Raw genomic sequence first — 21,063 nt, 5'->3', positions numbered from 1 at the left:
AAAACCTATTCTCTTTCAGGGGAACATAAAAATCTGACTGCAAAAACGGAGCAATGGCCCATAAATACTGGATACAAAGTAGCTTATTCCCCAACTTACAGAATACTAAGCAGTTACCGAGCCATACCTCAGTCTTTCAAATACCACATTAACCTTCACCAGGCAGATAGTCCATCCTGCACCAAAAGTTCTCGAAGACTGAAGTCAATATCTTTTGCTTTATTTCTAGTAAGTCATATTAATCCATGAGGAATGAGAATTTTTATTTCAGTTTCAGTTCACTGAGCAGGAACCAATACTGTAAAGTCCTGGATCTTGTTTATTCTAGAGATCTTAATTCCACTCTGCTCTTACCATTCTTGTCTCAAGGGCTTCCAAGAGGAAACAGTTCATTTTTGCTGTAGGTTTCTCGGGGAAGGGGTGGGGAGACTTAAACCTTGATTTACTAGGTTGATCTTCAACCAGTCTTCAATGAAACTCTTAAGATTTTGCTCTGCTTTCATTATGTGTAATTACAGAGATAATTTTACTTAATATTGTGTAATAAGGAATAAACGTGTAATCTAATCCTTGTGAATGGCAGTAAAGGACATTTCAAAGTATAAAAGAAATGAATATAAATATACTAATAGATAATGGATTAATATAAAACTATATATATATAGTCAGATTTATAGGTATATGCAATTAGAAGAATTTTGTAACACGACCGTAAAAGGTTAGAAATAAAATCACAAAAATAAAGAGAGAGAAGAGATTAGGATGCCATCCAAGACAAAAAGTGGTTCTTTTATGACTTTTTAGTCTTTCCTAATATGAAACAATTGGTGCCAATGTGGTTAGGAACTCCGACCAAAAAACCATGGAGCCTTTGGATTTCCCAGTATCAACAGACCTCATATAAGAAGGATATAATTAGATCAGTATGAATACTTGCAAAAATATCACAAAGTGTCTGCATTCATGTTATCCCACAAATCTGTAATTTTGCCATATTACATGGAACTCAAAATTAAATGTAGAAACAGAAAAAGCAGTTAAGACATATATCCTTTAAAGTACTGACTCAAGGCCAAACTGGAATTTTGACTTGCACAATACTACCAAATGAATGATCAAATTCCTATGGATTCCAGCATAGGGATTATTTGCAGACATAAGGCAGTATGTAAAAATATCTTAGAAAAATAGAAGTCTAGCACTAATTTTTGTCCTTTCACAAAAAAAATTAGTAAAACCAAGTAACCTCCAGTTAAAGGCACAAAGGTCTTCCTCACATTTTTCTTCTGCAAAAAGCAACAAAAATGTCTATTTACCTGCAGGCGCCACATTCGAATGTTCCATTTCCTTCGTGACAGGCTGGACTATTAGGTTCTCCTTCACTTTGACACTGACATTCACAGATGAACTGGAGACTAATTTCCACTTCTTCGGTGAACCCCAGTGGTTTAATTTTAATGGTTTCATTTTGTCCTTTCTTTGGACATTCATTAGCCGTCACATTAATCTCAAATTTAACCTGCAAAGAAAAATAAATGGAGTGCCACGTTAATAAAAGGACTTATGCCTGTATCATTAAAAAAAACCCAACTGAGCACTGGACACTTTGAATGAATTTTATATATTTGAGTAGTAGCATATATAATTAAAGTTACCTCATCTCCAATTGAAATGTTAGAACATTTCCTTCCATCTTCTTGTGTGTCATTCACTCCATTCTTGCAGAAAGACTTATAACTGATTGTCACTCCTTTTGGTAGCTTGGTGTTTTCAAGGATAACCTCTGAAGAAAGGGACTAGAACAGCAGTTATTAGCTAAATTTGACCTGAATTGCATAAGCATTCCCCTGAAGAAAAGACATCATACAACTATGCACAGCCTAAGTGCAAATCCCACAGGCACACTGGAATTATGCACGTTCCAACGTGCCAAGAAACATCAGCCCAGGACTGCCCATAGTCACGCTGTGGTGACCCCCTCTCTCGGCTGCGTCTTGTTATGCAAGGTCAGGGCAGGTACAGACGCTGGAGGCACTTGTGCAAATAAGCCCCATTTTTCCTTTGGGGTACAAGGGGCAAACAATGCAGATATGAAGAAAATATTCGGGGGCTAAACCCAGGAGTCCCTGAGGTTGATGTAGGTATTTCGGGGTCAAGGGGTTGAAAATGGCCCTTTTCTTCTCCATGTGGAAAGAAGGCAAGAACTGAAGGTGCTGAAGAAACAGTGTGGGGTTTTGTGTGGTTTTCTAAACATGGATGATAACTTTTAATCTGTAACATTATTTCAAGTGGCTTTAAGAGGGTCTTTCTAGCCACCTAACCCCTTATTGCCATAGTGTCTGAATATCTAACATGGGTTTACTGCAGTGGTGGTATATTAATAGTTTAGTATACTATTTTGTAGAAAATAAAAATTAAAATCCACTCTAGAGTATCCCCTGCTATTAAAAACTTGTAACAACTTAGAAGATTAATACAACCAAAATAAAAATCAGAACTTACATTGTATGCATCAATGATCAGCTGAATCACATTGCTGGAGTTTGAAGACAATGTTCCCACCGCTGATTTTGGTATCAGATTTTTCAATTCCTTTCAATATTTACAAAAGCAGAAGGAAAATTACAGTTTTAATAAGGAACAAAGTAAAATCTGTACTATAAATATCTGTAAAGTGCTATAATGCTTCTGTGGATTAACTAGTCAAGATCAAGTACTTAAAAAAGACAAGGCCATGGTGTTGCCAGTGATTATTATGATTTTTGAGGTTATACACAACACTACTATAAACAAACATCCAGTCTTTTCTTCTCCTTTGCATTTTCATGTCAAATTCGGTAACAGAATACTAAGACCTTCTCTTATATTGTATGTGGTCAACTTCTACATCTTTATGATCTTAGACAAGCACCACACTTCTAGTGCATAAAAGACAAGCAGATAAAAGATGATTTCTAATGAAAAAGAAAAACTTACAATGTGAATAAAGTTTAAAAAAGCGGAAGAAAAATAAACAACCCCCCCCCCAAACCACCTTCTTCGGTTAAAATAAGGAAAAATATGCATCTTCTTCACCCAGTCATTTCCTATTTCACAATCACATCCAGCAGTTAAACATCAGGAATATAAATAGACCACAAAGGACAAAATACGTTCTTTCATGAGTATGACTCTTAATTCAGCGTCCACACTCCTCTCAGCTATTTTGCTGTAAAAATGTTCACAAACAAAAAGTAGCACTGCAAATATGTTCTCCACTCCCTCCTACCTACAAAGGATAAAGAGAGGCAAAGAGAAGGGGCGTTTTCTCCATGGAAATCACACACGAACTCAGTATTGTTTTGAACAAGTAAAAAAGGCTTAATAATAAAACCAGAAATAGCAAGAAACTACTTCCATGATCACTACCTTTCATAATAACTTTTATTTCAAATTAAATAATTTTAATGATTTCAGAGCAAATATGAGTCAGTCTTAGCATTCGATGGAAAAAAGTAGAGACCAGAATTGTGCGTTATTTATCTTTACCTTATAAACTGCCTGAAACTCTTCAGTAACAGCAAAGATTGTCTGAATATTGTTCTCACTAAGCTTTTGTACCAGATGAGCAATAGAGGGATAATCCTATAAAAAACAAGCATAAAATGCAATTCAAATTTGGGACACACTGCTAGAAAACAATCAGAAAGACTTTGACATCATAAATAACTTTAGAAACATACATAAGAGTTCTAACTAGCCAGTTTATGTCATAGTTCAAAAACAAAAACAAACATGCATTGAAAAGATTCCATATATGCCCTGTGCAGATAGGTGTTTTTTCACACGTATCTTCACAGGTTTTATCACATCTTTTCACAGTAATTTTATCATATTCCCTCCATGTAAAGTCTTCATCTTATATCCTTAATCTCAGTGTTCTCAGAAAACTCTCTTTTGTAGATTTCTATATGACTTGTGAAAACTACTACCTTTTGCACTTTCTTAATTAGGTGAAATAAAACTGAACTAATTTGAGGTTTATATTGACCAATATTCACTTAACTTTAGGAATTCATGAACACACAAACTTTGTAAAGCTTACTGTGTTTACCCCATCCAGTAAATATTTTTCTTTTCACCTTCTGTCTGATCTACCTATCAATGAACCATTAAGGCAATGTTGTTAAGCATACTTTAACCATAAACTTTGCATCATAAGATTTCAAGCAATCTTAAAAAAAGCTGGCCAAGGAACTCTCTATTTTACAGTAGTACACTAGTTCTGAATACAAAGACTTGGAAATGGTAAAATAGTGGGACAGAGCCACCGAAGTTTGCCAGTGGACATGTAGAATTATTATTAAAAAGGTTAAAAACCAATAACACAAATCACAGTGTGAAAGTTGCCATTTCTTGAAAGTGTTCAATTAAGACTTGATTAATTATTGTCTATTTGCTTTAGTTAACTAAGGTCCCTTGATATAATACAGAGCTAAATGGGTAAAGTTCACAAGATGTAGCAGTCTGAAACTATACGAGATGACCTAATGAGGTTTTTTTGAGCTTAAGCATCACAAAGTATTAGTTTCCCTAGAAGATGATGTGAAGACTTACATAATAGTGGCTCATTGTGTACATATTATTTTCCAGATGACATTTCCCATCATTAGGTAAAACAATTCCACCAAGTTTACCATCTCCTGCAAAGTGAAATCCAGCATCTGTGGAAAACACTAGTAGTCGTGTAACGTTTCTCCAGCCAATTTGTTCCTTGGGAAACAAACAAACAGATTTTTGGTATTCTGCAACAATTTACTTCAGAGCACTGTAGACCAACACTTGCAAAATAAATGCATGCAAATGTAGACAGGCTCAGGGGAAGCTACACTGCAAGAGTCACCATGGAAATCATATAATCCACTCAAACCTTAAAAACAATTCCATTTAATTGTCTGGTCCAAAACATCTCTTGCAAGTTTTTCACCAAAGGCAAGTAATATTCTGAGATGTACTTTGGTTTGTTCAGTTCTCACTAGAGTACCTAAAGGGCAACACTGTTGTAGAAATTGGGCACATCAGTCCAGCATGTAAAGTCCCTTTCTATATCATTACTACACCGCCCAAGCAGAGAGGACAGACACTCACAGAATCATAGAATGGTCCTTTTGTTCCAACCCCTCTGCCATGGGCAGGGACACCTTCCACTAGACCAGGTTGCTCAAAGTGTCACCCAGCCTGACCTTGAACACTGCCAGGGAGGGGGCAGCCACAACTTCTCTGGGCAACCTGTTCCAGTTCCTCACCCCTCTCACAGTGAAGAATTTCTTCCTAATATGCAACCTAAATCTACCCGTTTTCAATTTAAAGCCATAACCCCTTCTCCTATCACTACATGCCCTTGTTAAAGTCCCTCTCCAGCTTCCGCTGAACTATACTGAAACAACAGCTACAAGCGGCAGATAAAGTTTTGAAATAATTTGAGAATAGTTGCTTACTCAGGATTTCATACGCTTTTGCATAGAATTTGACTCTTCTTCTGCATCTAACTTTAAAAACTTTGTACTTTGGAATGCATCTATCTGCTATGAACATGACCTCTAATCAGCACTTCCCGGTTTCATTCACTCACTAGAGGTCTCCACAGAAGACAAATGCACATATCCATGCAGTCTGCCTAATCTCTCTTGTCTTGCTGGCATGAGGTCACATGTTTAAGTGCCCGCCAGTATAAAATGCTAAGGCTATGTTCAAACAATTTAACCTAATAAAAGAGTAAAGAAAACCAATACACACTTACCCCACAAACTGCAACCTGCATTATTGCATCAAATCCACCTTCGGGAGAATCTAAATTCCCAGAAATGTGCTGTTTACCTACAAGTTCATTGAATTTATTTCCTTCACTGGTAAGGCTGAGTACATTTTTATAGCTAAATGGACTTGTACAATTCTGGTCGCCAGTACAAGGATTTCTGAGTTTGGCTGGTGTTGTACTTATATATGGCATCACAGTTTTCTCCACAAAAGAGCCAAAGCCTAAGACAGAACAACAAGAACGCTGTAAGCTGAGGAATGGAAGTCTCTTATTTATATTACGACACAACAGAATGCAAATGCGTTATAGTTGAATTGACATCACAATGAGTTCTCATAATTGTTTACGTTCCATTTCTGGCATTCACACCAAGTACTCCTACGTTCCTCAACAAGTTCTATATATTAGAAATATCTGCCACAATACTGGTAACTTAAAAAAAAATAAATTACTCTTTATATGTAATCATTTGAAAAATATCGGGAAGGAAATATTTTTTTTATTAGGATAGACAAATCTTTCTTACCAATTCGGAAGTCTGAGGTTATTTTTTCCATTTCTAACATCAGAGCCGTTCCAAGACTTTTTACATTCTCTAAATCATCCTTCATAGAATAAGAGAGGTCCATAAGATAATAAAGGTCGATGGGGTAGTCTTCAGCTCTCTTAAATTTCAATGAAACTGTTTGGGGTTCCCCTGTTTTAAACAACAATACAAATCACTAAAAATTCCACATATGCATAGTTCAACAAGTATTCAAGAACTATTTATTTCAAATGTCCAACTTCACATTTCTAAGGTATTTTACCTCCCCACAGACAAATTAACCTGCCAAAAAAAATAAAAAACAAGCCTCTTTTAGTTACTACAATCTCAAATCTTCACACTTGCAATAATTTTAACAACTTTCCAATAGGATCTAATAGCATAAATTTTTAATATCTATTTGAATCCAAGATGACTCCAAAAGTTTATTTTAAAAACAAAACAAACCCCAACCAACCCAGCAAACCATCCCCACACTGCATTGTCTAAATAGGCTTATAAAAGAAAAATCAGTTCTGGATCAAGTATTTCCAGTTACTTGGCATAAAATAAAGTCTGAAAGCACAGAAACAGCAGTGAGATAATGGCAAGTTACTATTTGTTGCACTTGTAAGCCTAGACCCTGAATTTTGCTAACAAGTATGTAGTTTCACTCTGATGTTGAAAGACAGTGCAGAAGATTACACCCAATCCTCAATGGAAAAATATTCTTTTTTCCTAATTATATATGAAATAAGGAATAGAATTAGAAATTGTATCTTCCACCCTCATCAGTCACTGATGTTAAATGGTGATGTTACTGCTGCCGAAGTCTGCTTAATAATTATCAAGCATTTACTTAGTGTGACCAAAATTAGCAAACTGGGGAAACCATTAGACAGGCAAAGTGAATAGCATATGGATCGTGCAGCTATGCAACACTGTTTTCACACACACACATGCAAAAAGGCAAAAAACCCCACCTGAACAACCAAAACCTTAAAGCTTTAGATTTTCCTTAGCCACTATTTAAAAGAGCCTGAACAGAAAGCAAATATCCCCCTCTTCAAGCACACAGTCCTTCACCAAGGAACTTATAACCAAGAGAAGTGTTTATAAACAGAGTCATAATCTTTTGAGTAATTAGGTTGTGGTTGCCCAGGTCCCTCATATGTTCTGATGAAGAGACTTTTGTATCAACAGAGGAACAGTAATTTGGTTTGAAGCTGAAAAGGTCACATTAGAAATAAATAGGAGTAATACCAAAATTGCCAAGTAACTTTCCTTTCTTTTCCTTTCTTCTCCTCATTTCGCTAAACTTCTTCAGATGATCTTTCATTTATTAAGGCAATCACCTCCAAGCAGCTGACCCTGAGTACAGGCTCTTATTCCAGGTAAAACCAAGGTAGCTGTTGAATATGTCTGCAGTACCTAGGAACTCTCCTTAAGGACAATCTCCATCATGCTCAAGTACTGCATGAGCTACTAGCCCTGTTCCGCCCTTCTCCCCCTTTGAATGAAAGTTCTCTTTAGGGGCTGGAAATGGTACACAGCTACTTTGTTCTCTTTTCTGTAGTCCTATGTCCACATCTTTAGCCTCTGGGAAGTATTTTACATAGCAATTCAACAATCTTACATAACTACAAAACAATTCAGTTCTGGCACACATGCTTTAGGCAACAGCAATACTTCAGTGAAAATGAAATGCTCTAAAGTTTTTGCATGCTCCTCTACTTTCATTCTGAGAGGCCACACTGTAGAAAATCAACTACAAAATATGGAAAACAAACCATTTTTGACCTTTCTGATATATATTCAATCCATGCTGTATCTATTTTCTCCTAAGTTTTATTGGGAAAAAGTGCTATTAGCTAACCTTCATAAAAATCAAACAGTATTTGGAGTATCTGAACACCTGGGGCTGACCCGAATGGCTCTGCTATCATTCAGGCTATCTGAACAATAGTAGTTTCTGTAACTAAAAGGTTACACATTCAAAACAAAAAACACAGATGTGGTGGTGACAGAAATATCATCCAAACTCGAATGAAATTGTCCTTACCCACTCTTAGTTTCAGCACTAATTTTTGCGGCTGGATCTGTGTAATGGCTTCTGGTTTCAGCTTCTCTGCAGCACCTATCTTACGATTTGTTACTTCCCTATCTTCAAGCACCTGTTTGCTACCTCTGGGATTTTCTATATCTTCCATGGGACAGCCTTTACTCTTTAGTGCTGCTAAGTCATCACATCGGGCAGATGTTGGTTCTCCTTCTTGCAGAAAGTCCTAAAAAACACAGGCAAAAAGGATCAAGTTTAAAGCTATCTGCTATTTGTTATATTCTACTCACAGTAACAATTTTACAATGACTCTATTTCTTCTTTAAGTTCATTAATAAAACACCCAGTCCTGAAATATATTCAAATTATACTAAACACATCAACCACTACTACTTAGTCCAGGAGTATTCATCTATTTAGATCTAATTGGGTAAGCAAGATGAAAGAAACAAAGTGCCCAATGTCACCTCTGACAGAACCTGAACATCCTTTTAAATCAGCTACTCTAAAAGTGACAGCAGGTGGAAAACGCTTTCATTAGCGTGTAGCAATCTATAGAGTTAACCTATTTGTACAGTCCCCTTGGCAACTATCCTCCCTTTTAACTTTTTTTTTTCTTTGAATGGCTTTATTAAAGATTATGTAAGTGTACCTTGGTACTCCACAACAAAATAATGGCAATATGCTGACAGAGCAGGGGAAAGACAGACAACTCTTATGTGGGGGAAACTGAATCCAAAACTAAAGATACGTGAGCAAAACCAATATGTGTAAGTTTGTACTGAACAACAAACTACCATTACCTCAAGTATAAAATAAACCCCTCTAAATTCAAATATAAATAAGGTTTCTAACTGAGAAACTTGGCAATTCTGATTCCCCTCCCCTCCTCCCCCCCCCCGAAAAAAAAGAAGTATATAAATAAATATATCCTAAAGCTTGTCAGTTCTTGATGACTAGGACCTGATAGCTCAGGGCCAAATTCTAAAGTTAGTCAGTTTAATGTAATGTCTGAAGTTAATAAGCTGTTTTGGGGAACAGTAAGTAGGTACTATATGGAGCTAAATATACATTATCATCTTCTAGCAAGAAATGGGAAAATTTCCCAGTTTTCAGTAACAAACTAAAGACAATCAGTAGGAACCATGTTCTTCTGTTTCTAATCTGAAGAAGACACTTCAGCATATACAGGCTAAATCACACAATTTAAGATTATTTTACATTCTGTATTTCCTGAATTTGATTTTTAATTACATAAGAAAACATTATTTTTATTTCAGATTGAAGCAAACTCAAACCAACCTCCAACACCCCAAGTCTACCAACAACAGAAAAGAAAATCTGAACATCTTTCTTTTATAAAAGAAAACCTTCAGCCTCTTCCCCTACTCCACCTATGTCTGCTTAAAATTACCTCTTCCTCTAATGTCAGTGGGAGAACATAATTATGCATACCCAGACAGATTCCATGCTGGAATGTTTTTAAATAACTGTGAGACACTCTGTACAGTCTGTATACACTTAAGGTTTACAAAAGGAGAAGTAAACACATTGTGAAAACCAATTAAATCAAAACATCAGGGAAATCACAGTATCTGAACTTTTAAGTATCAAATTGAAGACTTACAGGAAACTACTACTAGGGAAAATAAACATTTCTACACATTTAAAGAATTTACTAAAATCTCAAAAAACAAACCATACAAGGAATTTTGCAACACTTACTGTTTTTTTACACCAACCACAGTTTGGTCCTGCTTGTATACATTCACCACATGATTTTGCATTAGCTTTTATGCAGTCACTCCCACCTAGCAAAGAACACAAATCAGTCACTTCATTTATAAAAACGGTGCCCAACAACAACAGAATTTTAGTTTATTCCATTCTGTTTTTTAAAAACTAAGTTCTATCTACAAACAGGTTACTAACATGAGTTATGACTGACATACTGTCATTAGCGCTCACCTAATAATGTTATAGTTAGCTACATAAGTAACTGCTAAATAAATATAGTTTTAAAGCAACATGAAACTACTTCAATGAAATCAAGTGACTTACCTTGCTGAGCAAATCCATTCCATATCAAGCAGCAGAGGACACCAGCCCATGTGAGCAATTTTACACTAGTCTGAAATACAAAAGAAGACCACTGTGTTTCAGAGGAGAGAGGAACATGGAGCAGATGCAAATCAAATGAACTTAGTTGTATCCGCTGGACAGTTTTGCTCCAATACAATTCTATTTGTGGGCTAAACTGGATTTAAAAGACATCAAAGAGAGTAGGTTAAAAAAATTATTTTGAAATACTCTTAACGCTGTATACCCTGGCAAGCTATAAGTTTGAAAACACTATTCAGTTGGGGGATGGGAAAGGAAAGAATCCAAACCAATCTGTTAACATCTTATTAAAAAATATTAATGCTCTGAATATTATCAGAGAGACACTTCTAAAAGATATCACAGAAATACAAAAAGGAAATGAAGCTTCTCTGTTCAAGTCTCTGTTTCAAGACAAACATCAAGGCCCTTTCCAAAATATTTTCCTTGGAATCTTCAAAGGGCATTTTACAACCTAACTTCACACCTCTTGTCCTCCTGTCGTGCTTTAAACCCAGACAGTAAAAAATAAAAATTAACTGTTAAAGCTGAAACCAGGACAGTTCTAAACTAGCACTTTCTTCTCACATTATGCAACATAAAGCATCCTTGATACAAACTCAGCCCCTTTCCTAATTCTGCGGACAACAGAGAATTAATGGGTACCATCCTTATTAAAGAAAACACCCAACACTACCCTTTGTTCAGGGCTATAAATCTTTATGAAAGCCTGGCAGAAAAAAATAAATACAAACAAACTGCATTATTTATATGCTTTACAAGACAAAATTTAAATGCTTATAAACTACGATTTAGGGTTACTGTAATTTTCCCTAATTACTCCAGAGCTACGATTACTTCTCTGAACACTCACAGAATTACAGAATGGTTTGGGTTGGAAGGAATCTCAAAGCTCATCTAGTTCCAAACCCTCTGTCATGGGCAGGGACACATCCCACTAGACCAGGTTGCTCAAAGTCCCATTTGGCCTGGCCTTGAACACTTCCAGGGATGGGGCATCCGTAGCTTCTCTGAGCAACCTGTGCCCGTGCCTCACCACCCTCATGGTAAGAATTTCTTCCTTATATGTAATCTAAATCTACCCTCTTTCAGTTTAAAGCCATCCCCCCTTGCCCTACCCCTACAAGTCCTTATAAATAGCTTCTCTACAGGTTTCTTGTAGAACCCCTTTTAGGTACTGAAGCTGTTCTAAGGTCTCCCCAGAGTCTTCTCCAGACTGGATAACCCTAACTCCATCAGTCTGTCTTCATAGGAGAGGAGCTCCAGCCCTCTGATCATCTTCATGGACCTCCTCTGGACTAACTTGTACATTCTAAAGATTGGTTTCAAATAGACCATTTTTTCCTAAATGTTATTCTACTCTTATAGCAGGTAGTCAGCCAGGGTGAGCTGTCATATCTTTGAATTTATAGTACTATTTTAAATTCCATTTCTCTTTTATTCATTATAAGAATTCTGAGAACTTGAACTGTGGCTGTCACTTTTCCTGGTCATCCTAAAGTGCTATTGCTAATTAAAGCTTTACCAGTCATCCTGGAACCATCAATATTCTTAATACCTTTTTGTTCTATAAAACATATTGCAATACAGCAAGGAAAAGCAAATTTGGCAAAGTCTTTTAAAATGAACCTGACATTCTCTAGAAGATGTACTATTATGCATATAAATCATCAGCAAAGTGAGCAATACTTTAAGTAGCAAAGCAGTTGAGCTTTGGTTTTCCTAGACTGATTTAATGTCATTGATAATTATTACTTTGCACATCCAGCTAGACCTAACAGAGAAGGGACAGCTGCTCTAAAATCTGGTGGAGAAGGTTTCAAACTCAGGCCAACCCTCTGCTAACAAACTGTATCCAACAACAGTATTAGATGGTTCACATATTCCCGACAAATCATTCTGGCCTACTCTTCAGTGGATGCTGTAGCCAGGGGGAACTGGGGAGTTTAGACATAGGAAAATCAAGAGATTTGCCACGGAGTGACTTTGCTAGATGTTATGCATACGCACATAAGAAATTACCGATTATAAAAGAACTGTGAATTATACCTCACTTAACTTTTGAGCATTACTTATTGCATGTAACTTTGAGGTTTCCCTCTACCCATCGCTGCAGAGGTCATCAGGTCTTCATTCACAAAAACTCTTTCATGAACACTCTTTCATTAAGTCTCCTCTGTAAGCAATCACTTAGATCAAACCTGTGTAACCATGAACCTGGATCAAAGGGCGCTCCGAGACCCAACAAACACAAGTAGGTGGAAGACAGATGAAGGGACTGAATCAAGGTTATAGAAAGACAGCGGCTACATGGTGTAGAAGCACATCTGTCAGAGTAGCGGTCAGGAGGAGAAAGCCTTATCAGGCTGCTAAACTTTTAGGTTCCTTCTTTTCTGTTCTCACGGTAGGTATGCTCTGTGTTTAGCAAGCCTTACTTCCTTCTAATGAAAGGATATTTTGTGACTTGAGAAGCAGTTTTGCTTTAAAGTTCAGCCCAGAACTAAGCTGCTGGCATCAGTTTAGAATCATCTTTTCTGTTAGCCAAAACGAGAAAATTATAAACAGTTCACCTTTTTAGGGCAGACCAGCAGCAGATGCACAGCAAGCCCATGCAGACTTATTTATATAAGCCAGCAATGATGTGACACAGTGCTAAAACTATGATTAAGTCCATTTGGAAGAGAAACGTTCCTGTGGAAATGCATCCACATGATGAACACGGCTCTGGGCACAGATTCCCCATAAAGTTAACAAGGAAAATGTCCTCTTCCATATAAGGCTGAGCCAGAACCTCTCCCAGCACAGGGCCAGCCCCAACACATGCGAGCACTTCCTTTACCTCCGCTGCCTAATGGCTTTTCCATCTGCTGAGCATTGGAAAAACCCGGGTACAGATTTGCTAATTTGGGCTCAACTCTGATGGTTAGTGCAAGCAAATCAATGTGCAGCCTCAGCCTCTGGCCGCTGCAGCAGCCTGCTGCCAACAGTGTCAGACACATTCTCCTGCAAGTCACTGGTTAGGACTGTGGATTGTCCTCTGCAGATTCTTCTGTTAAGGGAATAAATCAAAACAAATAACGAATAACTACACCAGACAGCTAAAGGAAGCCTTTGGAAACCACTGATGGAGCTGGAACTGAGCAGTATGCAACCACAGATGACTGGAACAGAAAAGAATCCATTGTTACAAGGAATAAATTATTTTCTTGTGCAATGTTTACTTATTTTCTGTTATACTCGTTCTCCCCCTTTTAATTAAATCCTTGAAAAATATCCCTGAGTCCTTGAAAAAGTGATTTCCCTCACAAAGAAAGAGGCAGCTGAAAGCTTACAAAAGGCAAGCTTGCCAAGAACTGAAATGTCCTTAATGGTATCACCAGTTGGATCCTTTTTCAAAGGCTGCAAATGGTGTGCTGTTGGAAAACTGATTTTAAAATTATTTCTGCACATTTGTGAGCTGTGCTCTATTTTTGTTAAATATTTCAGGAATACAAACATGGACATAACCTCGAATGTTAGGACTTGTTGCTCTCCAAGGTGTTTGGTTTTTTTTTTTTTTTTGCTGCCTCTACAAAGAGTAATGCTTGAAGGGAAATTTTTCTTTATAAAATCAGCTTTGATGGAAATCTCTGGAGCTTCCAATTTGAAATTAAAGCCTCATTAAGTGACAACAGGATAAAGGAATGATTATTTCTTCACAGTGAGCTTAACTTTGAATTGGCAAATTAAATACTTAGCACCTTTGTATTCTGCTAATCATCAAGGTATTTACAAATAATGTTTACTACTCCACAGCACTGAAGCATTTGCAGCTTTTTAAACTTATTTATTAGAATACCAGTAGGATCTCTGCAGAAAATTAAGTGGGCAAATGGAATCAAGAAAAAAGGGTGAGCTACAAAAACTTCGACTCCTTTGAAATGAAGTATCGGTGGCTATCCTGCTCTCCTCTCACCACTCTTCATCTCAGCATTTCACCCTATGTGACGCAATTCATAGTTTACACCCACTCTAAGGCAACACTAAAAACAAGCCACTAGGCCATTGCTGTATTACTCCACTCAGCCAAGCAGCAACTCATGTGACCCAGTACTCCAGCATTCACCAAGCCAATACCAAACAAAAGAAAGTACCACAAAGCATCTGCCCCTGCTGCCTATTGAAGTGTGTCTTGCTGCAAAGCTTTCCTTTGAAATACACAACCATGCTTCAGGCCATAGGGGAAATGCTTAAATATACAGAAGGGAGTTGAGGAGTTGTGCAGAAGCCCCCTTTACCTTTTTGAGGCAATAACCCGACAGCCTACTAACTTCATAACCCCACATAGTACTCCATTTACACTTATACACCCAGAAATGAATAAGCAACTCACCCTTTTGGACTAGTGCTTGTGTTTCTTGCATACTGACACCTCTTTGCATCAGCTGTGTTTTCACATGTTTAAAGCTCAGTCAGAAATGCTGTATGGAATTGATCCCTCCTAGAACTGAGATTACATTTACAACCCCTTTCATCCAGTGTAAGGATGGAATGTCACCAAAGAGAACTGCCTCATCCTCCTTGTTGATTATTTACCCTCTTTAATCAACCTCCTGATTGATTCTTCTTACTACTTTCCTTTTTGACCAGTGCTAGCATTGGTGCAGCCACCAAGAAGCACTGGAGCAAGGAAAAGATGTGGCTGAAACATTAATCCAACAAAGAAACTGGTGAAGGTGGTGAGATGGGGATGGAGAAGAGAACTGAGGGGATAAAAGGCAAAGGACACTGCTGTTCAGCCACTGCTCATGGCTGGACTGCACTGGTCACACAGTCAACCTGCACCCTCAGTCATCAAGACTCTGCTTATAAAAATAACAGGAAGAGATATGTTTCTAAAATAAGCAGAATTAAATAGTCTCTGGAGACGCCCGTTTCAGGACTTGATGGCTACCCTGCTAAAAAAGTTCTTTCTCCCCTCACTCCAGAAGCTTTTATAGCTTTAGCTGAGGGCTACACTTTTCAGCATGAATTTTATGGGCTGACAAGAGGACTGCATTCACGTTTCTGAAGGAAAAAAAGAACACAGCCATTTGCTTAACTGGAAGGGACCAAACAACCCCAGTGATATGGGACAGCAATTACACAGGCACTACAGACCTCTAGCAAGGACCCACATCTCTGTAACTACTTCTGACAGCCAGAACTCCCATGACAAATGTCATTAATTACAAACCTAAATTTGCCTGGACGTGCAATGACTCTAAGCACGTCTGCTTCTACAACAATTCATTGCAAAGCAGGAATTCACTATAAAGGAAAGTGGCAAAATAGTACCTTGCTGCTCTGCCTTGACAGAAATATTTTTCTCAGAAAGGCACAGGTACAGATATCAGTGTTTCACATGAAGGAGTTACTTTTGATTAAAACTTCCAAGTTTGTGCTGTAGGTTTTCCAGCAAACCTTAAATAGGTAATTCTTTGTAACCTTAACAGCTATCTTATTTACTTAATCAATGTAAATGTCACTGCAAGACTTAAAAATAGCTGGAATGCACTACTTGCACAGTAAGTTTCAGGACCACCAGATCAAGAAACTACGTGATGCATTCTTCTTCATGGAAGTGGAGATTTGAGGCATACACTGATGGCTGTATAGCAAGACATTTTAAACAAAGAACCAAAACCCTAATTCACCCTGCACAAAACTGTTTGGACCCTAGATGTGGACCAGCCCTGTGATGGTTGCCCTTCACAGAGGGGCCCTGCTCTGGACCATTCACCAATTGCAAATAGCTAGTGGAGTATCCCTATGTAGGGGATGTGAACTTGATGGGACCAGTCAAGATGGACAACAAAAGAGCAGTCTCAAGAGCAGGACTTTGCAACACCCTGATCCACATGGAAATTCAAGATGCAAGCCTGTCTTCAAGAGCCTATCTACCAGCCTACCAACAGTATGGCTCATCAAGATCACGATGTTCCTTCACTCCCTGGCAACTTTGCAGATGGTAACAGAGTAGGTTTTGAACCGCCTGCAGTAATATGGAAAGAGTGGGACACTAACCCAGATTAACGTGCAAACTAAGAAATTCTTTAGCACTGAAACAGCTTTACACAAAAAATTCACCACATCGAGACTGCTTACTCAAACTGCATCCTGAAAAAGCTATACAGCATAACCACTTCAGCTACTGTGATGCTACAGGATAAAAGAATCAGCAGTGTTGCACATCAGACTTCATTTCTCTGTCAGTTATCTTTTGTAAGTTAAGGAAGTAAAACACATATAGTCACCAAATACTCCTAATAACCACTTCCATAACCACTGTTTAAGTAGGGCATCATAAGTTAAAATAATATATAATGAACCAGTTAGGACTTAAATTTTAATTACAATGAGTTAAAATCTACAGGAAACTGATTTCTGCATGCCGAACCACAGGGAAGCAGACAAACACAAACAGTAACACAACTGGTTTACTAAGACTCCCAGTTATACCAAATTACTACCCATAGTTTATTCATACTTAAACATTTAAAAATTTCTCAAAAGATCAAGTTGCTTAAAGTTCACCAAAAAGGACTGGATCCAATGAGAAAAAAAATAACCAGTAAGCGTTAGGTTCTAAAATAGAGTTGTGGGCCTGAAACGGCTACTGAAAACCCAGCATGGGCACCTGCATCACATTGCCTCTCCAGCTAAATACATGAAAACATTCACATACAAGTACCAGGCAGCTGAGATCACAGCCCATGAGAGCAGATCTGGAAGGCTGTTCATGGTATTGACCTGTGTCCCCAGAGTATGGGGGTTTGTTAGCTTATACATGATGCATTTGCTTCGAGACAGAACAGCAAACTTCAAAAGCACTCACATTGTTTGGCCATATTATTGCTTTTGTAGGGAATTTATTAACGTTTGTTCCTGGATTTCACAGGAGCCCTCAATTTACTGACAATTCTGAACAGAGGAATGAAAATCAATTAGGTATGTTTTCTGAAAAGTATTTCTTGCTCTTGATTTGAATTACTGTGTGGAAACTAATCCATCCAAGTTAGGAGTCTGGCTGACAGAAAGGGGGTGGGGAAGGAGATTTTTCTTAATAGAACACATACATTTCCTCTATAATCACAAGAAAAGAGGTACCAATTTCAGAACAACTGTAGATGATAAAGCTTTCTGATATTTGACATCTCTTTACCTGGAGAAAGATAAAATGTGGTAGATCCCACCGTGATACAGTTTGCATGATACTGGGTGGTAATAGTTCCCAGATACTTTACAATACTTAGGCATATCAGGAAGTATGATAACTGGGCTCCAGCCCCTCCTCAGTCCCAAAGGGTTTGAATTCACATTTCCTGATAACGTGTTATCATCCTACAGGATATACTAGTAAGAGCACTCTCCACCACTCTTATTAAACCAAAACTGCTATGCAATCAAGAATGAAAAGCATGGAGACAGAAAACAAGTTGGTGCACAGATGGCGTGGGGTAGAATAAAGATCTTAAAGTGGCGTTCTAGATCCCTGTTCCCTGTAATGTATATAGAGATTTTACAATATGTTGTCAGTGGATAAAAGCAAAGAGTCTTAGGACCATGATTCAGAGGACAAGCTTTGGTTCTTTCTCATCAAATGCCCTAACCTGTAGGAAAGTGAAGGGAAACAGATGCAGAGTGTGAGCATTTTGATACAGCTTTTTTGTATCAATTGTATCAATTTTTGTATCATTTGTATCTTTTTGTATCAATTTGCATCACTCTTTTGTATCAATTGCAAGCTTTTTGTACCATGCATGACTACTATGACTAGTGCACACTGAGCTGAAATCCTTCTCTAATTGCAGACCTGAGCAATCTGAACTACACGAGCTTATCTACTGACTTGAAGTTAATGAATACCTTCCACGACGCAACTAAAGGTAGCCAGGGAGCTTCTGGTAAGTAAGGAGACACCTACTAAATTTAGACTTCTATGGAACACAGCAAACCTACTTAGGCAGGATAGGTACATACCGTGTTTTATTTCATGCCACTTTATTTCTATACATATTTTCATTAGGAAAAATCAATTGATAATTTCACATAATGACAAGCAAACTCCTGCAACCGGCTGCAAACCTAAATTAATATTCATCACCAGCAAAACCAAGTTGCGTAGTAAATTGCAAAGAATACCAGTGCTGCTAAAGCCTACTCAATTTGCTTCTTCATAACATACTTCTACTTAAGTTACACAAGTCTATATTTCATGTTGGTGATGGTGACAGAAAGTAAAAGAATGAGAAAAGATGTTCAGTGATAACATGAAAACACTGCCACTGACAAAGAGCTTTCACCTGTCAAGTCAGCAAAACCCAAGTGCAACCCTGATCTCTTTGTTCTAATGCCTTTCAGAGAACACTGTGGTGCAGGCAGAGCTAACACTGGTTAGTCAGCACCACTTTTGAAGGAGGGACCATTTTTCAACTAGTATATGTACACACTGCCATGCACAGAAGGTTTGTAGTTCATCACTAGACCTCCTTAGTACTACCATACCACCAGTAAGAACACTACTTTGATGTATTAACCATCTTTGTCCCTAGCTTGGTCCTAAAGTGGACAAAGAGACTATTTGTACAATACTTTCTTGATGTGTTGAATCCCAATTTAAGCCAGTATTCCACAGTTTAGGAGTTGCTTTGGAAAGCATCTTGATGCTCGAAAGGCAAGTAGTACTTACACACAGCTCATGTGAACAAAAAAACTGTATGATTGCCCCATACAGGAAACTGCTTAAAAGCCAAGTGAGGTGCTCTTTCTCATGAGAATATTATTTTTTCCACACAGGTTTATTTAGATATTTGTTGCCAGGCAATTATCCACAGACTGCAATTTACGGGGTAAACTGACAACTGTATTTTGGAAAACTAGACTAACAGATGTATTGTGCTTAATATTCAACATCGGATTAGGAGAGAAATAAAACTCTGCATATACTCAAGCAAAGCAGGCAGAGGCCTGCAGCTACATCTAATTAAAACACCAGCAATGTACAGTTTGTAACTACTTGTTACTACTCTGCACCTCTCAAAGAATTGTGCTTACTCAAGTATGGAATAAGAAATCAGAGCACCCCATCACCACACACCTGTACTCCTGTCTCTTGCTAGGAAATACAGTGGCAGCTCATCCTGCCCACAGAGAGCTCAGATTGCTACAAGGACTTTACCATGCTCCTTGAATTTTAAGCAAGGACAAGATAGTAAAGCCTATTAATATGCTGCTTATGCTAACAGACAAGGAGACCACAAAGACAGCACCACTCTCAGGCTAACATAAAAGCACACCACAAAGATAGCACCTCTCTAAGGCTAACACACCAAGCCCTCGGGTACCCATACTGTAATTGAAACTGCTATTTTCTATATCTACAGCACCTTCTATTCTATACATGCACACCTTGGAAGCTTCCTCTTAGATAAAGATCTAGTGACAACATACAGGTATTAGGAACCAAAATACTTTTTTCCCCTCCATGAAAGTGTTTATGTCAAAAATACCTGCTTTTCTATACTCTTGCCAGCAGAAGTTCCCAGCAGTTCAAATCCATCACAGCCCTGATGATTCAAAACACAGTCTCCATAAATTTGTAAGAATTCCCACTGCGCTCAATCTCACCGTTTTCAGAAGGCATTTTTTCCATAATAAATATTTCAGGGTTGTCATTATTACAAGGAACTCTTTCTACAATTGTGATTAAAACAGAGGAAAAAATTAAACATCTCTGTTGTTTCATCACTTTTCAAATGTTTTTAGACCCATCAATAATTCTGCCATAGCAATTTAATTTTTCCTCTGGTTTAAATATGACATCCTTTTTTTGGCAAGGGAGAGAGTGAACTGAATATTTAGCTTATTTATATGAGTCTTGCTAGTCTACAAGACTGCTTGGCTAAGTTTAGCATTTTCATCTCAGATTACAATTAGGAATGCCACATAATGATTTAAGCCATTCTAGTAGAAAACATGTCTGTTCCTTGTGGTACTATTACATTACCCTCACACTCTGTGCCACTTACTACTCCCATAAAGGGAGTATTTAATTTTGTGCAACTTAAACCTCACATTCATCAACACGGGAAAACTAAAAGTTTAACTAAACCTATAAATATAGCTTTTACACAGCTGAATGTAACTGCTGTTTCCAAGGCTATACTGCCTTAGTAATATCTGTCACAATGTCCAGATGACTTACTTCAATCCAAGTTTTCCTTTTAAAGGAAAAGCAGAAGAGGGGCATATGCATTTGTAAGTAAAAAGCAAAAAAACCCAACAAACCCAACAAAACAAAAACAGTTAATACAATGTCTTGCTCATCTATTTTTTTAAGAGAAAACAGTTGCAAATGTCCTGGTGGCTATTGCTGCAGGTACTGCCGGAAGCCAGAAGCTGGCACACCACAAAGGGCAAACTCAGCGGAAACTGTCTTTACGTGGCACTGTTCACCCACAGTAGCTATCATTAACGCTCAGGGTATGGTTTGAGCAACCAAAACCAAGATGAAAGCTAACTGCTGCTGAAAGTAACGGC

At 37.8% G+C, this 21,063-nt stretch overlaps 1 protein-coding gene across 2 annotated transcripts in view; it reads right to left on the bottom strand.

The window, feature by feature from the left end:
- ITGB1 (integrin subunit beta 1) overlaps window positions 1-21,063 on the bottom strand; it is a 46,263-nt gene that overhangs the window by 15,210 nt on the left and 9,990 nt on the right. For both annotated transcript variants that reach the window (XM_061350260.1, XM_061350269.1), the window contains exons 2-11: window positions 10,444-10,513; window positions 10,108-10,193; window positions 8,386-8,608; window positions 6,324-6,494; window positions 5,780-6,018; window positions 4,597-4,752; window positions 3,529-3,624; window positions 2,503-2,592; window positions 1,656-1,796; window positions 1,317-1,519 (exon numbers count right to left, since the gene is read on the bottom strand). In XM_061350260.1, coding sequence (XP_061206244.1) covers window positions 1,317-1,519; window positions 1,656-1,796; window positions 2,503-2,592; window positions 3,529-3,624; window positions 4,597-4,752; window positions 5,780-6,018; window positions 6,324-6,494; window positions 8,386-8,608; window positions 10,108-10,193; window positions 10,444-10,513 — 1,475 coding nt within the window. The remainder of the gene's footprint in view (window positions 1-1,316; window positions 1,520-1,655; window positions 1,797-2,502; window positions 2,593-3,528; window positions 3,625-4,596; window positions 4,753-5,779; window positions 6,019-6,323; window positions 6,495-8,385; window positions 8,609-10,107; window positions 10,194-10,443; window positions 10,514-21,063) is intronic.

This window comes from Neopsephotus bourkii, unplaced genomic scaffold (assembly GCF_033783945.1).
Source record: "Neopsephotus bourkii isolate Nb327-2 ecotype Australia unplaced genomic scaffold, CSIRO-AGI_Nbou_v1 NB_53, whole genome shotgun sequence".
NCBI lineage: Eukaryota > Metazoa > Chordata > Aves > Psittaciformes > Psittacidae > Neopsephotus > Neopsephotus bourkii.
Note: the sequence above shows the minus strand (reverse complement) of the source record. Positions and strands in the feature narration are given on the sequence as shown.